This window comes from Panthera pardus, unplaced genomic scaffold, assembly GCF_024362965.1.
Source record: "Panthera pardus isolate Hobbes unplaced genomic scaffold, ASM2436296v1 HiC_scaffold_8, whole genome shotgun sequence".
Lineage (NCBI taxonomy): Eukaryota > Metazoa > Chordata > Mammalia > Carnivora > Felidae > Panthera > Panthera pardus.
In genome coordinates this window covers 37,818,816-37,837,046 of record NW_026527013.1, presented here as the reverse complement: position 1 = coordinate 37,837,046, position 18,231 = coordinate 37,818,816, and the positions used below count along the sequence as shown (strand labels likewise).

Here is an 18,231-nt window from a genome sequence, read left to right as displayed (position 1 = left end):
CAAGCTGATGACAGCTGTCATTCATCAAGTGCTTGCCATGTGCCAGATGCTGTCCACCCACTTCTTATACATGATCTTAACCCAAACAAGTGCCTTGAATGGGAGGGACGTTGTGCACGTGTTGAAACAAGACACTCTTCACCTTGCCCTTGGTCACAGAATTACTATAGGGTATAGCCAGGACTTAGATTTAGGTCTGTTGATTACAATAATCAGTATTCTTAAAAACTATATTAAATAGTTAAAGGTTTCTAGGACTACCAATGTTAACTCATTCAGACAGACAGAATAAGCTACAGTTAAAAAAAAAAATTCCATGAGATCCTACTACTTGACTGTGTGAAGCATAAAAGATGTATCCTTGGATTTTCTCATGAATATTCATGACAAGTTATCTAACCTCTCTCTGTGTCCCAGTTTCTTCATCTATAAAATGGTGATACTACACATGTATGAGCAGCCTCACAGGTATGTTACTAGAATATAAGGAAGCTTGTTACCTGAAGGTGCTATGAAAAGTTTAGAATGCAATTCAAATGATGGAGCAGGCATTGTGGTAAGGGCTCAACATGAGAATTAACATGGCTACCTTTAAATACCTTTTACTATGGGGGTACATTTTAAGGTGTTTTACAGCTCATTTAATCGTAACTACCTCAATGGCTAGGCACTGATATTATCCCCATTTTATGGATTGGGTAAAAAAAGGCACAGAGAGGTAAAGGGCCCAAGGCCACACAGCTGGGTCACACAGTAGAGCCAGAAAGCCTAGAGAATCTGGCTCCAGACTTCCATGTACTAAACCACAATATCGTTCTTCTTACGTGGCTGAGGTCTTAGAACAAGCAGACTAGGTAGGAATATTCTGTTCCAACCCCCCCCCCCCTCCCCCAACACCCAGCCTTTTTTTTTTTAACAGACGAGGAAAATCAAGTACAAGAATTCAAGCATCTTCCCCAAGATCACATATCTAGTAAGGGACTGTTTTGGAATTCAAACCTGGGCAGCCTGAGCTTGGTGCCTTTCAGTTTTTAATCACTGTAGCTGTAATGCACTCATATATAAGGAAATTAAGAACACCATTAAAATGTAGGTAAAAGTGAGCTGAAAAATTTAGAGCACTCTCAGAAAAATAATTAAGAATGAAATTATAATTACATAAATGGTATTTCTGTAGTACTTTAAATTAATCAGAGCTCTTTCACAGTGTTCATGATGATGATGACGAGGACAATGAAAAAAAAAAAACGACTTAATGTATGAAAACTCTCCTACCCCCTAATCTATAGCTGCTCAAGGCAGATTGAAGTATCAGCTGGGATGTGTGAATGGAGAGCCATTAAAACAAGCCACCAAGTAATTGATCCTCATATGGATTAGATGAAGAACAAAACAGAAGTTCTCCCACGAGAGGCAGACTTACAGCCTCTAGAGAATTCCCTGAGGTTTATCCCTGGGGTTTGAGCACCAAAGATGGCTACCCAGGGAGGTGTGCTAAGATAGAGGGAGCACAGACTTGTTTAATATTCAGGGCTGAGGTCAAAGTAACCAACACTTGAGCAGCCAGAAAGGAATGTAACCATAATGAAAGATGCCTCAACTAGACCAGTAGGTTGAAAAACCCATGGTGAAACACGTGAGCAGCGACTCAGTTTTTAAGAAGTGACTATTTCAACCAATTATCTCAGGTTTTGCTTCCTTGTGACATCCAATGAATCAGGCTTTTAGGCTTAAAGGAAGGGTTTTCAAACTTTTTTTTTCTTGTAATGAGAGCAACCCTTTTTCCACACAGAACTGTATAAAGATTCCCAATATATAAATCAGCGAAAGCAGATCTGCTATAGGGGAGGAGAGCGTGTGGGGCTAAGACCCTGGTTCACTAGATTGTGTCTCTGTAGCAGCCCCAGAGCCTGTTCCAGAAACCTGGTAGGGAAAAACTCCCATTAGAGATTATAGTCCATTTATCTTAAAACAATGCCTACAATTAAAGATCGTTATCAGTTCAGATTATAAACACGTAAGTATTCTAATACAATAGAGAAAGAAGATATGCAAATAGAGGCTTTCACTGCAGCCCCATAATTTCATAATGTTGCTAAAGAGATTCACATGCTACAGTTTAAAAGAATATGCTAAAAAGTGAAAGCTGATAAAGAACAGGAAAATGGGAATTCAATTTCAACTATCATGCAAGACTGACTATAGGAAATGAAGGTCGCAGCCCCTTAGTAGGATAAATTTGTGCGGCAGAACTGAGAATTTGAATGTTGTGAGTTTCAAAATGGCTTTTCCTTGAAACCTGGCAAAGCAAAATGTGGATGATGGAAATTGTGCTTGAACATTCATCAAAGCCACCTTACAATGGGCCATGATTTTATTTTATTTTGTCACAAATTCCCTGACAATAACGTGAATAGCAAATTTAATAAGGCTTGCATGAATAATGCTTGATTTCATCTTTACATTTTATTAGGTAGCTAAAAGGTTCTATTCAAAGGCTAATTTCAGACAATGCCACTGGGGGTCATTAAAACGTATACATCCTTCTGCCTCTTACATCAAACGGGTCACTTTCTGGTAGATAAAAATTGTGTACTTGTTGTCCTACTTGCTGACACAGTAGGAAAATTATCTTTACAACTGTTCTCCATCTGAAACGGGGAGGGGGGTGGTGCGGGTGGGAAGGTGGGCAGAGACTGGAAGCTGAAATCCAAATCTGCTGACCAGTACTTGAAAGAATTTTAAAAAATTATTTTTTTTCTAGATCGGTAAAGCATATAAAGGGCATGCAAGTTAAAAAAAAAATTTTTCTTTTGACCTTATGGCTGTTGAGTGTTAGACATGGAGTCTCCCATACCAGCCCACAGATACTGTTGAGCTCTCCAGCAAATGGTCAACAGCTCTTGCTTGAACAGCTACTGAAATCTCTATCCTGCAACCATTAAAGAGAATTCTTCCAACAGCTTGCTGATCATTTGCCAAGGAGTTTCAGATTTCAGAAAGCCACCTCCTCGTATCCAAAGCTGAAGACCTTATGCCCAATAACCCTTTAATACAATTCAGTTCATTTCTCTCAAAATTTTAGTTTGGCCAGACTAACAAGGAAAGGGATAACTATACCAGACGTGGAACCAATGGTTCAGGGGGGTGCTTCCTGACTCTGGTTTTTAGAACTGTGTCCTTTCTGCAACATATGAATAAGCATTAAGGTCCCCAAAAATATACAATGCAGATTAACATGGAATTGTACTCACGGATCATTGGACTTGGGAATCAAAGTACCTAGTTCTTTAATGCGATCATTTATGTTAAATCGTCTTCTTCTTTCAACTTCAAGAAAAGAGGACAGGAAGGGACTGTCAGTAACAGCACCACATACACATGTAGCATATCTCGTTAAAGCCATGTACGCATTAGCCTGGCCAGCCCAAGGCTGTGTTTCCGGATCTGGGTTTCCAGATACTATCATGGTTTTGGGACTGAGGTTCAAGTGCTTCCAAACAAATGAGTTACCTTTGTACAGAACTTCATCATTTACAAAGTGATGAGACTGTAATTTCTCCTTTGATTCTATAACACCCTGACACTGGAGTTAAGTATCCTCAATGATAAATGACAAAACTACTTTGGGGGATATTAGGGACTTGACAAGGGTACCCAGGAGCAAGTGAAAACAGCCTGAACTCAACCCTGACCATTCAGACTAGGGGCAACCAACATTTTCTACAGGCCCAGATAATGAGGACTTTGGGCTTTGAGGGCCAAACTGGCAAAACTGAGGATGTTATGTAGATACTTATGTAACGAAAGAGAAAATAAGTTCCCTTTGTTTATTGACAACATTCAAAATGTGACAATATTAACTGGATACTTTTTTTTTTTTTGCAATGCCAGTTGACTAACGAGAAGCGCTGGATGCCAGAAGTTGGATTTTATATAATTCTCACATATCACAAAACATTCCTCTTTGGATTTTTTTAACCATTTAGAAACATAAGAAACATTCTTAGCCTACCGGCCGTACAAAACTCCCAGTGTTCCTAGGCCCAGTGTTGCCCAACAGATATATACAATGTGAGTTAATTCCGTAATTTAAAATTTTCTAAGTAATCACATTGAAGAAGTAAAAAGAAAGAGGAAAAATTAATTTGAATATCTTGTTAAATCCAATATACCCATCCTTTCAACATGTAAGCTATATGAGTTGTAACTAAATACTTAACATTCTTTTCTTTGTACTAAATTTTTGAAATCCAGTGTTTATTTTATAATTTTTAAAGGTTGTATTCATTTTGAGAGAGAAAGGGCATGAGCAGAGGAAAGGGCAGAGAGAGAGGGGGAGAAAGAGAATCCCAAGCAGGCTCTGCACTGCCAGCACAGAGCCCGATGGGAGGCTCGAGCTCACAAACTGTGAGACCATGACCTGAGCCGAAATCAAGAGTCTGACGTTTAACTGACTGAGCCACTCAGGCGCCCCGAAATCCAGTGTGTATTTTATACTTACAGCACATCACAATTTGAACTAGCACATTTCAAGTGTTCAATAGGCAGATGCGTTGAGGGGATACAGTGCTGGGTAACACATCCTAGAAGTTAAGTTAAGCTTGTTTAACTACACCATGAGTCCTAACAGCATCCCTATTTTATCAATTCAGTTGCATGTGTAGCTAAATTATCATCTTCTTTTGGGAGGGTGAAACAGTAAAGCATATGGGTTAATAAATGTTTCTAATTTACCTACCCGGGCAAATAAATTCCAAATAACTTAAGGTCTAATAAATCAGATTAAAAAGTTAACATTTTACTTTAAACATAATATAACCTAATACACATTTTATATTTGACCTACTAGTAGTCCATATGTTTAGGTACATGATATATGCTACTTTCCCAACACACCCTGTATTTTTTCTTAGCAGAGGGATCCCTTCTATGATTAAACCAGGCATTTAAAATACTGCCTTACCATTAAATTTTTATAAAACAGATACACTGATACTCACTGGTTCTAAAGAAGGAATTTTTGGACCTCTGATCTTGTAGCTAACCTCCTCCAAAACTAAAAGCATGACATGCTTTCTTACTTTTCCAAGCATATAACAATCAGAAAAATTTAAACAGCACTGAAATGCATAACGTGAAGTAAAACTTTCCTGTGATCCAGATACGACCACTGTTAAGTTTCTTATATATCCTTTGTGATGATTTTTATTCTCTAACCAAGCTGCCTGCCCAGGGCACAGTTCTTGGAACTCTTCTTCATCTATATTCACTTACTCGTGATTTCATCTCGTCTCATGGTTTTCTACGCCACACAAACACTGATGACTCCCACAGTTGTATTTCCAACTTAGATAGGTCCCTGAAACTCCAGACTCGTATGTCCAACTACTAGTTGTTTCCACAGGGAGGTCTAATGGGCAGCCCCAAGAGTCCAAACACAAGCTCCTGTTCTTCCATGCTCAAACGACTCCACCCACAGCCTTTCCCACCTCATTTACTGTAACTCCATTCCTCTAGTTACTTAGGCCAAAACCTTGGAATCAGTTCTACACCTCTGTTCCTCTCACATCCCACATCGGATCCGTCATCAAAGTCTGTTGTCTCTATATTCAAAAGATCTACAGAATCCGCCCACTTTCAACCTCCACTGTTACCTGAGAGAAGCGACCATCAACTCTTGCCTAAGGATTACTGCAATTCTCCTAACTACCATCTGTCACCCACACCCACTGCTTCCTACTCACTCTGGTCTATTTAGACCACAACAGCCAGAGGGATCCTGTTAAAACCTAAGGCAGAGCATCCAACCCCTTGCTGAAAACCCGCCAATCATTTCCCACCTCACTGAGACAAAAGCCAGGTCCTCAAGGATCTAGTGGGCTCCCATCCTTGTGACCTCATGCTCTGCTCCTCTCCCTCTCTGACCACATCTTCTGTTGTGACTTACCGCTGTCCCACCTCCCGTTAGCCCCACTGGCTTCCTGCAATTCCTCAACCAAACGAGATCCACTTCCCACTTTAGGACTTCATACTGCTGTTCACCCCGAGTGGAACACCCTTCCCCAAACATCTGTATGATTCTGCCCTCACCAACCTCAGGTAGTGCCTCAGATTTACCTATGAGCCTTCTCTGACCACCCTATTTAAAACTGAACCACCACCTCGCATGCCTATCCTGACACTCTATCCTGTTGCCTGTACTTTCTCGCCTCATAGAACCTTCAACCATCTGCATATTTCATTCGTTTGCTTCTGATGTAATATATAATTTATGATAACATAACATAATATAATAATTTAATATACTATAATATAAACAAAATGTTTTATATTAAATGTTGCATATTATATGTTATGATATATATAAACAAATGAAATATGCAGATGATAGAAGGTTCTATGAGGAATATATATATATACACACACACACACACACATATATATACACACATATATATACATATATATATACATATGTATGTATATACACACACACACACACACACACACACATACTTAGTGTATTCTTTTTACATACTGAGATAATAATATGTATATTATCTGCCACTTAACTCTTCTCACTCAGTAATATATTGTGGCTATCCATGTAAATCAGGTAAAAAAGACCAACCCCATTCTTCTTAAGAGACACTGAGTATCCTTTATAGGGATATACTGTAATTTATTTACAAATACTCCACTGATGAATATTTAGACTATGTCTAATTTCTCCCTCTGTCAGTGGTATAATGAATATTTTGGCCAGTGCTCACATACACATTTTAGTCCTATCGTGGTTTTTGTTCTGTACTGAAAACACCACCTTAATGTATTCGTTTGCTCATCTATTGGGTCTGCCCTTGAGTCAAATGGAAGCTCATAAGTGAGAAGCCTATCTGTCTAGTTCACTTCTGTAGAAAAATGCCTCAGACATAATGAGGGCTCAGTAAATAGTTATGAGTAAACAAATGAATGTATTATTTTGCACATTTTGGCAACTACTTTTACAAGGTAAGTTCTTAGAAGAGGAAGAGCTATGTCAATGGACAATCTAAACTTGAGTACTCATTTCTTTTTTTTTAATGTTTATTTTTGAGAGAGAGGGTGAGAGAGCATGCACACAAGCAGGAGAGGGACAGAGAGAGGGGGGACAGAGGATCTAAAGTGCGCTCTGCACTGAGAGCAGAGCCTGACACCGGGCTCGAACTCTGGAGCTGTGAGATCTTGACCTGAGCCGAAGTCGGATGCTTAACCAACTGAGCCACCCATGCACCCCTTGAGTATTCATTTCTCATGGTTAGATGAGATTTTAAGATTTTTTTTTATAGACCTCAGAGTATGACCTAATCATGTTTATATTTTACTGACAACCCTAAACTTGAGAGTTCAGGTGTCTATGTAAAGGTATTGTTTTTGACAAGATCCAACTTCGTTTTCCACAGGTCAATTAGGTGGAGTTTTGGGTAACGCCTGATGATCTTAATTCTAAGTTATATAGAAAGAACAAATGTCTTAGAGTACAATTACTTGGAAGCCAGAGGAGATCTTAGAAATATTACTCCCAATCTTTGGGTTAAAAGGAGCAGAGCTTCTCCCAGCTGAAATGGGAACTAGGAAGGACAGTATCTATTAAAAGAAAGAACCCATCCCCTCTGGGACCCAGCGATTCCTTTTCTAAGTACCTGACCTGGAGAAAGAAACTCCCCTGTACACAGACAGAGTGGCGCGTGTGCAAATGCTCACTGCGGCATTGCTTAGAACAGGGAAAAACTGGGGGCACCTCGGTGGCTCAGTCGGTTAAGCGTCTGACTTTGGCTCAGGTCATGATTTCACAGTTTGTGAGTTCAAGCTCCATGTTAGGCTCTGTGCTGACAGCTCGGAGCCTGGAGCCTGTTTCTGATTCTGTGTCTCCCTCTCTCTCTGCCCCTTCTCTCGTGCTCTGTCACTCTCTGTCTCTCAAAAATGAATAAACATTAAAAAAAAAAAGTACAGGGAAAAGCTGGAAGTAATTTCAACACTTAGCAGTAGGAGAATCACTCAATTTCACACAGCCATGCTATGGAATACTATATAACAGTTTTTTAAAAGGAGACAGACCTACACTAACAACTGCAAAGGTTCTTCAGGAAAGGCTGCTGAGTATAAAAAAGCAAACAGCAACAAATATGGATAACATGATACTGCTTGTGTTAAAACAGACACCAAAAAGCCCACTATTTATTCTCGGTGTGCATGTGCACGTGTGTGTATTCTTAAACACATGGGCAGAGACTGGCAAGATCAACAACAAATTGGAAAAAAGAAAAAAGAAAAACAAACCAACAATGATGACTTTTACGAATCAGAGGAGAATTCTAGCTTTATTCTATCATTTTAAATTCGGGTCTAATTCTATCATTTTTACCACAACAAAGTGTCTATACATAACTTATTACATTCTTAAAACTCAATTTAGGAAGAAGAGGACAGGAGACCAAAAGATGAAAAATTATTTTTAACTGTGCAGCCTCTTTTACTTTTGTTTATGAAACAAAAACCTTAAGTTCTCATAGGAAAAAGCTTAAAGATTTGATCAAGAGTAAATTAAATGTGTTTTTACATGTCAGGAGACTTTTTTTTTTTTTTAAGTCACAAGTAAAGTCAGAAATTTGGGAGGGTACCTTACCCACTGACTCCCCTCCAGGTGTTTTATTTTTTTTTCTTTCAAATCTCACTGGAGAAGGTGATCCCACCATCCCCTTTTGTTAATAAGTTCCAGTGTGAGCAACACTTATAATTGGGTAGTTGGGGATCAAGTCTCCCTCTCACCACACACACACACACACACACACACACACACACACACCATTACTATAAACAAGTAAATACTTTTCAGAATACTGGAAAAAATTCAATTTGATTGGAGATAAAATATGGGGAAAATACATGTTACTTTCTCTGAAAAACAATTTTTCTTCCATAAATTATATCTTTATAACAGCTATACATATCAATTTCCTCCCCTGTAAGATTTCAAACAATTTTGACATAAGGGGGAACATCCACTCCAATCAAATATCATGAACGTAAAACCAACTTACTCAAGTTGTGATTGTCCTTTTTTTGCCTCTCTTTGGCCAATGCTCTCGCTTCAGATTCTGTGGGAAAAATACACGCTGTGCACGTGAATGAAGTAATTAGAAACTGGAACGGTTCAAGGCACACAATGATGTCAACTACAAAACACCTCATTTTCTAAATATATAGAAGCTTATCCGACCAGATTCTAACAATCCAAAGAGGGTTTTTCAAATTACCATTCTTAAAAAGCTTGCATTTTTTCCAAAGCAATACTTACGAAATAAATGCAAAGACTTGGCTTCTACAAAATGGTAAAAGACCAGTAACAAAGATGTCTGACACACTACAAACATACAAGAGGAAAAATAAATAACCAGAGAACTAGGGAAATTTGCAGCTGATATTCTATTATCAGGAGTGAAATTTTCTTTTCATGCAACAGAACTTTGAGGTTATTTCTTTGAGGCCTTTGTAACATTGACATAAAAAACTGGGTACAGAAGCTATCACATTGGCTCTCTAACTGACTGGTGGAAATGGACTCATTTTTTCAGAACTGGAAGCCAGGTTCCAATAGAACCTGCTGGAATGAAATTATGATCCTTAGGAGCAACTATTTTCCTAGTCTGGGTTTATGAAAACAAACAGAGGAATAGGGTACTAAAGCATATGGAAGCAGCTCTATTGGAAAAGATGTATTTGCATAGCAACTCTTGTGAGTTCTCTGTGATGAGGGATTACTTTGCACCCTTCAGGACAGCAAACCAAAACAAGAGAGAAACAGTCCTTTGACTAATCCCGGGATTCTGGAACCTTTGTTATTTCCTTTTCAGAAGAGTTATCTGAAAGATTACACTACCTTAACTCAGAATCTTACCCCAAAATAGAAACCTTTTTAGCATAACTCATAGCCACTAAAGTATGTATGTATGTATGTATGTATGTATGTATGTATTATGCATGTATTATTATGTACAAATAAATAATTCAGAAGCTAAATTATTTCAACTGGGAAGTTCAATCCAAATGATTTTCTATTTGTTTCTCACATGAGCATTACAGACAACTTTTATTCATACACCCTCCACTTCACTATCTTTTGTTTTCTCACTTTATTTCTGCCCCCCCCCCCCCCCGCCTTTTTTTTTCAGTTTGCCAGCCACACACCATGGTTTTCTGCCTTCCAACTTCAACCCACTAACTGTGGACCAGCTTTGGCCAAGGCAATCCGGTGAACTTCTCTACCATCTGGTAGCTTCACCCACATCCTCCCCAAGGGGGTGGACTCTTGGCCTGAGGGGTGGGGGAGGTTCTTTCTCAAGCCTGGATACCCCCTGCAGCCTCAGGATCTTCTTTAACATATCATCCTAAGTAGCTGCTAGCCTGTATTTGGTTAACAATTCTATATTTTAAACCTCCACTGTTCAAATCACCATGTGGTCTCTGCTTCCTGACCAGAATCTAACACAGGTGGGAAAACCAAACTTAAGAAAGGTATTTTTTTCCCTGTAGATCAGATCTGACTCCTAAGCTTTTGGCTACATTATACTCCTGCTCCAACTAGCAATGTTCAGAACCCTAATTCCTGTCTATTTTTCCTTTTCCTGCCTGGAAAGGTCATTTTCTACGATAGAAAGTGATTCTGGAAGTGTATACTTCATTATATCTGCTTACTTTCTTTAAAAAATCAACGTCTACCCCTTACCTATTTGTCTCATTCCCACCTGTTGCCGCTGTTGTTTTCTTTTGTTTTTGAAGAAGCAAACACATAATTCAAAACCCCACTTTGCACTTAAGTTGTAAGAATTCTGTTCATGTCACGCTAACCACATTTTATCATTACTTAGTATAGATCTCAGCATTATTTTCTAAGAACTTCATGACACTGTTCCTTCCTGGTAGGGTTCCTACTTTTTTGTTGACTTCCAATGAGTTTTAATATTAATTAGTTTTATCCTTTATTTAAAAAAAAATTTAATGTTTATTTACAGTAGAGAGAGACCACGAGTAGGTGAGGGGCAGAGAGAGAGAAAGACAAAGAATACGAAGCAGGCTTCAGGTTCTGAGTTGTCAGCACATAGCTGATGTGGGGCCTGAAGTCACGAACCTGGAGATCATGACCAGAGCCAAAGTCGGACACTTAACGGACTAAGCCACCCAGGTGCCCCAATTAATTATCTCTTTTAAACCAAATCAGTTTGTTTTTCCAAATGTCTTTCTCTTGCCACTATCTTCTGAAATATTTTTTTAAAAAAGACACCCTTGAACAAATAGGAATTTTTCGCACCAAATATATTTTCCGTATTTTCAGCGTGTTCACGTAATCCTGCAAGATGCAAGGACCAAACATGAAAAAGGGGGATAAGGTGAGGGCCATAAAATTCAGCATGATAGAATGCCAGTTCTAATGTCGTTTCGTCATGTTTTAATGGCCAAATGCTCTCCCTAAAGCGTTAAACAAAATGGTGAAACAGGTAATTTCACACTTGCCCCAGGAACAAACAATACCCATTGCTTGGTTTTATAATCTATTTTTTTACTCCGTGTAATAAATCTTTTGCATGTGACTTAGCAAAAATAACAGGAGGCATCTGAAGATGTTAAGAAATTCATTCTTACCCTATCCTGACAACTGTGGGCTTGAATGTATGTCCAACAAAATATCTGCCCAGGGTTCTCAAACGCAAATGCTTCTAGGGGCTTAGCACAAACACCAGATGGGTTAGAGACATCTGATCATTAAAAATGTTGCCTAGTGCCCCCAGCCCAAAGGGGACAGCAGCCAAAGACACAATGAGGGGTGTCATGGAGTTCTAACAATGCCATGGAGTGACAGCAGTCCCAATTCCCAGTACCTCAAATACTGGAAATTCTCAAGTATAAATCTTCCATCTTAAAATATTGCTCAATGTTTTCACCACCGCATAGACCTAAAAAAAAGTATGTCTACGAATTGGCAAGAGTCTGGAGGTCACAATTTTGAGAACTGTGTTTGTCAGGAAATCAACAGAAAATCCCCAGTAAGAGGCACTCTTGCCAGGATTTACCTGTGAGCTCCCTTTTTATGTTGGGAAGGTTGGCTGGACAGGAGTTGCTGATGGTGAGGCCTGGGGGTGGCAGTCCTTGGTTGCCATAAAGATCAATCAGATTTCCAGAGACAGGTAACTAGAGACAGAAAAACAGTGATAGAAACAAACTGTTGAACAGCTCCTCATTCAGCTAGAACCCGTATCGATTCCAGGCTTTACTTAAAAGAAATGGTAGGATGCAAAAAAGTCATTTTTTTAAAACAGGAAAGCACGACATGTTTACTTTTTCACTCACTCAGAGACATGGTCACCTTAGCTCATTCCCTTTGAGAGAAGGAAGGACGTGGAATCTCCTACCCATAAGATGGCTATATTACCAGCTTATACATACATTTTGAGCGTGCAGACAATGGATAATGTGGCAAACTCACTATCTAGCACATCCAGGGGCATACGCTATATGTTTAGTAAAGGTCGGCTATTACCGTAAAACAGGGTTCTGTGTGGCATGACTTTTTCACCAAAGCACGTTTTTCATCAAAGTCATTTTTTCCGTCCCTCTCCTTTTTATCTCTCTTCACCATAAAGAGCACTTTTGCAGCGGAAAAGCACTGAGAAGTGTTTTCTATTGGCAAAGAAATGGTTTCCTCATTGCTAAAGAAGAGCTATTTTCCTTGAGAGTGAAATCTTTCGCAAAGCCACAAGAGGGAGCCCACTGACTTTAATAAAAGAACAAAACATACACTACAAAAAAAAAAAAAAAAAAGGAAGTATTTAGCCTTCTCTACCTAGCTTAAGAGTGTTTTTCTCCAGTTCTGAGTTGAATCATTTAAAGTAGTGAACTTATTTCTGCCCCCAGTGCTGCTTTTCCTGTACTGAGTTCACTGGAAGAGTCTGATGTGTCCGTTTTTGGGCACAAGAGGGGCCCCGGACATTTCCTCTTCCCACCGGCTGAAATAAAGTTCTCAACTATCACTCTGGGGACACAATTAAGTGACCTCACTTCTGCCACTGCAGGAACTCCCCATTCCCAGCTTAATTCAAACACTTCCTGTAAACTATTAACACCGTGTAAGAAACTGATCATTTAACCCTTCCTGTCCTTGACTATACATTCTAAGTTTTACTCCACATCTGAGAAAAGTGAATGTTTACTGACCAAGGGGCTCCAATAAAGATGATATTGAAGATTTCACCTTTCATTTTCTCCAGTGGCTACTAACATACAGATAAAAATATCTCACAAAATAAAGATAGAAATGTGTTTCCCTTCATCGGTAGCCTTCGACCATCTATCCACCGTGGCTTCTAAGTATGTGCTCTATGAAATGAACCCCGAACTAAACCCCAAACGAAAGAGATGGGGGAGGCCTGTACTTTCTGGCAGGTAAACAAGGATACCAGCTCTAATATGACTGGGGCCTGAGGGCAGGGAGGACAGACAGATCAGCAGAACACCTCTCTCTCTTTTCCACTCAGTCTTTTGCTTCTTTTTGAAGGCAGGATGTATGTTATGTATATAAAATGTAATATATATATCCCATTATACAGATTCATATAAACAATGCGCTGTGATAACTTAAAATGTCCTTGAACCACAATTCAAGCCCCTCTAGCTAAGAACCTGATCAAAAGTGACTGTGATTATTAGCTGTCATTTTACTAAGTGGTTTTATTTGAAGTAGGTCACCTTCTTAGGGTCAGTCTCTTCCTGTGTGTGTTCAGTCGTACTCTTGTCCAACTTAAGACACCAGAAGGAAAGGGGTGCAAATCTCTCAGCACAGCACTGTAAAGAGTTAGAGCATCAAAACTTCTAAAGCTGCTATGACATCTCATAACCCCTCTGGATTCCTCCTATCTTTCCGGAGTTTCAGATTTTTGAGGAACTACTGAGTATTAATAAACTAAGGATGTGGCTTTAAAAATTCAATGCAACAAGCTAAAAAAATATATTTCCATTCCTCTAGAAATACAAATCATATCTATTATATTTTCAAATGCAAACTGTAAGCAACACGTGCAGTTGTGTTATTATGATGATTTGTTAGGGAAAATTAATAGACAAGACATACATAGAGAGCTTTAAAAAAAATCTTTAAGTCACCAAAGGATTTACAGTGAACAGATATCTGATTATAAGCTTTTCCAGGACAAGAACATATTTTCTAAACATATTCTAAAGGAAAATGTGTGTACATATAGCAAATAAATGCAGACTCACGTGGAAGGGAGGGCGGGAGGGAGACAGAGACAGACGGACATGGAGCAAAAGAAACAAAAATTGGGAATGAGACAGAGACAAAGACTCAGAGTAGGGGTGGAAACAGGAAGAGAGAGACACATGTGCATACGGGGAGAGAGGTGGACAGACAGATGGAGAGACATGCAGGATGGCGTTGGGGAGAAAGAGAGCAAGACTAGGGACCCCCGGAGAGAAATGGATTGGGAGGGAGCTGAAAACTCCAGAAAAGATTGCTGTGAATGGCAGGGAGTGACAGTGGGGCCGCCAAGAAGGGAGATGAATTAAAATCTTTAGAACAAGACGCCTTATCGGGTACTCCACTGAGGTCAGACATCATTACTTCCAGTCCCCAGAACGGCTCATAAGTGTCCATCTACTTCTCTGAAAGATTTCCTGCTCTAGCTGCTTTTCCAACACTTGCCGAACAGGAGCTGGCAGCATGTACCTTGCCAGAATAGTTTGTTGGGGACAGTTTTTTGTGTGGGGTCCTACTCTGGGCCAGGTACAGAACTAGAAAGGCACTCTGTGGATGTCATCTTAATGGCTTTTATGGCAGAAACACCATGGGGCTAGCTATGTGTGAACAGAGCTTTGTGGTAGGAGGTTCATATACTATATTAATAACAGTATTGGGGGAGGGGTAGTGTCAATCTATTGATAAACCAATTAGAAAGTGCAATTTTCAAGTCATCTCCAACTGGATCTAAGCAAATAAAAACCTAGTTGCTCACTAGCCAAGTATGGATGCTCAAATTTACACATTAGTAGTGCAGCCATTCATAGGCGGGCTTAGGAGCCAGAGAACTAGCTTAAAACCTGCCTGTGTTACTGACCTGCTGTATGATATTAACCTCTCTGAGGCATGGTGCCACCTCTGAAGAGTGGTGATCACATCACCCATCTCACAGGGTTGTGTAACAATTAGAGGTAACAGGGGGTGAAACACTGTGTTTAAGTGATCAGTACACTGCCAGGTTTGGTAATATTATGATTTTCTACAAAGTACTGTATTCCCAATCCGCTCTAAACTTTGATCAATGACACCACATATGCCATGTTAATTACTATGTAGCCTGTCAACCACTGTACCAATTTTGCCAGGCTGCAGTGCAAATCTAAATATAGGAATCAAGGGAACTACAGGGCTGTATTAACGGCTCAGTGTTCAAATCGAGTCTTCTCCACTGGGGACCTCCCCCCCCCATTCTCCGAGGGGATCTGTCAACTTCTAGAGTCATTTTAGGGTGTGATAACTGGGGGAGAGTGGAGGGTACCACTGGCATCTAATGGGTGGAGACTGGGGATGCTGCTAAAAACATCCTGCAATGAGCAGGACAGCCTCATAACAAAGAACTATCTATCTCGAATGTTAGTGGGGCTGAAGCTGAGAGACTCTGCCCCTAAATGGTGCCTTATGTTGTTTGTGTTAATGGCTGTCATTCGTTGAAACTACTAAGTGGAAGGTTGATTACACATCATTCTGGGGTGCCTGGTTGGTCAGTTAAGCATACAACCTTGGCTCAGGTCATGATCTTCCAGTTTGTGGGTTTGCACCCCACGTCAGGCTCTGTGCTGACAGCTGAGAGCCTGGAGCCTGCTTCAGATTCTGGGTGTTCCCCTTCTCTCTGCCCCTCCCCCGCTCGTGCTCTGTCTCTCTCTCTCAAAGATAAGTGACATTAAAAAAAATTTTTTTAGGGGTGCCTGGGTGACTCAGTCGGTTAAGCATCCAACTTCGGCTCAGGTCATGATCTCACAGTCCATGAGCTCAAGCCCTGCGTCAGGCTCTGTGCTGACAGCTCAGAGCCTGGAACCTGCTTCGGATTCTGTATCTCCCTCTCTCTCTGCCCCTCCCCTGCTCATGCTCTGTCTCTCTGTATCAGAAATAAATAAAACATTTAAAAAATTTGTTTTAATTTTTTTTTAAATAAATACAAAAATAAACATGGCTTTCTAATTACAAATCGGCCATGCATATTTAAGAAAGGATTCTGTGGTTCCCCTTCTGGGTTAGAAAAACTGCCCCATAAACATAGCCAACATTTATAATTAGTGCAAAATAATATCTTTGAAGCTAAGGAAGAGGAAGAGGCATATTCTGTTAACATGGATATGTCGTGGGGCGCCTGGGGGGCTCAGTCAGTTACGCATCTGACTTCGGCTCAGGTCATGATCTCATGGCTCGTGAGTTCGAGCCCCGCGTCGGGCTCTTTGCTGACAGCTCAGAGCCAGGAGCCTGCTTCGGATTCTGTGCTTCCCTCTCTCTCTCTGCCCCTCCCCCGCTCATGCTCTGTCTTTCTCCCTCTCTCTCAAAAATAAACATTAAAAAAATTAAACAAAAAAAAAATTTCACTTCCAGCATAGAAGTGTACAATGTCCAGATCGAAGCCACAGTCTGATAGGGACAAATAAAGAGGGGCTGAATGCCTATGGGTCTGTGCCCCAAACTTGGTCTGAATTGTGTTCTTCAATGTTCTGCTCCACCAAAATGAATATTTTTCCAAGTAAATGATCATTGTAAAATATTATTATTTTTTTCTTTCTGGATGTTCCCTTTCTCTGAATCTCAATTGAGCACTGTGAGCACAAGTAAACTGGGACTTTTATTCTTTGTTTGTAATGGTACAAGAGGGCCCTTGTGCTCTTAGAATAGTTATTTCTAGACTCCAATTCCCTTAGGATAGTTTCCTCTCTAAGTGTCCCTTCCACTTTACTTTTTTTTTTCAAGAAGTTAACTTGAAATAAAGCATATCAAAGAATCAAATAAACGGAAAAGAAATGCCTAACATAAAGAACGTGAAGTTTAAACTCTACTGTCGGGGGAGAAATTAAAATGTGAGTGACGTGTGGTAGCTTTATTGTTTCTTTTGACAACCCAAGCCCAAGTTTATCAAGAATAAGAACTAGGAACCAACATTTAGTAAGTGCATATCAGAATCAAGACTCTTCTAAATGCTTTTTGTAGATTAGCTCTTGCCATTTTCATATGAATTCTATTGTCTTAGATGCTCTTATTATTATTCCCATTTTCCAGACAAAGAAAGTGAGTCAGAGAGGTCAAATAACTCACTCAAGAGTATGCACTCAATTCAGCTGTCTGGCTCATGATCTGAGTTCCTAATCTCTATATTATAGGGTCTCCACTAATAGCAAAATGATGAACCGCTTTGGTCATGGTCTGGTTCTGCTGGGGTTACCTTTAGACTTTTTCAGTGTGCAAATATAGAAAAGTAATGAATGCCTGGATAGTAAGCGACATCTGAGGGTGCTACAGGTGACTCCTGCCCTGGCTGGGAATTAATTCAACGCTGCCCAGGGCATCTTTCCCACCCAGGAGCTCTCCTGAGATTGCGCCTCTACTCCCGAACTACCCTCCTCTATTCAAGGTCTGACGCAGTCTCCTCTTTCCAGGCTGGGAAGCTCTATGAGCAGAGGTAGGAAACCTCACTCATCTTCATCCACAGCACTTCACTCAGGGCTGGTGACACAGTAGGTATTCAGTAAATGCTAATTCAATCATAAAGTTAGCTTAGGAGCAATCAGATAATCAAGAAATAAGGTTTCCATTCTATTGTAGAATGACTGAGGAGACATGGGTATTCAGTCTAAAGGAGAGAAGCAGGGACGCCTGGGTGGCTTAGTTGGTTCAGTATCCAACTTCGGCCAGGTCATGATCTCTTGTGAGTTCGAGCCCCACGTTGGGCTCTGTGCTGACAGCTCAGAGCCTGGAGCCTGCTTCAGATTCTGTCTCCCTCTCTCTGCCCCTCCCTTGCTCATGCTGTCTCTCTCTCTCTCTCCCTCTCTCTTTCTAAGAATAAACATTAAAAAAAATAAAGAAGAGAAGCAAATGGGGGTCTTGAAAACTGTCTTCAAAAGGTTCGTCATGAGGGGGCACCTGGG

General features: G+C 40.1%; 1 protein-coding gene across 10 annotated transcripts in view; it reads right to left on the bottom strand.

The window, feature by feature from the left end:
• Nucleotides 1-18,231, bottom strand: part of MITF (melanocyte inducing transcription factor) — a 223,073-nt gene that overhangs the window by 9,579 nt on the left and 195,263 nt on the right. For 6 of the 10 annotated variants that reach the window (XM_019428423.2, XM_019428422.2, XM_019428432.2 and 3 more), the window contains 3 exons: nt 12,111-12,228; nt 9,084-9,158; nt 3,255-3,330 (listed from right to left, as the gene is read on the bottom strand). In XM_019428423.2, coding sequence (XP_019283968.1) covers nt 3,255-3,330; nt 9,084-9,158; nt 12,111-12,228 — 269 coding nt within the window. The remainder of the gene's footprint in view (nt 1-3,254; nt 3,331-9,083; nt 9,159-12,110; nt 12,229-18,231) is intronic. The other 4 variants (XM_019428424.2, XM_053897565.1, XM_019428428.2 and 1 more) reach the window with 1 other exon arrangement.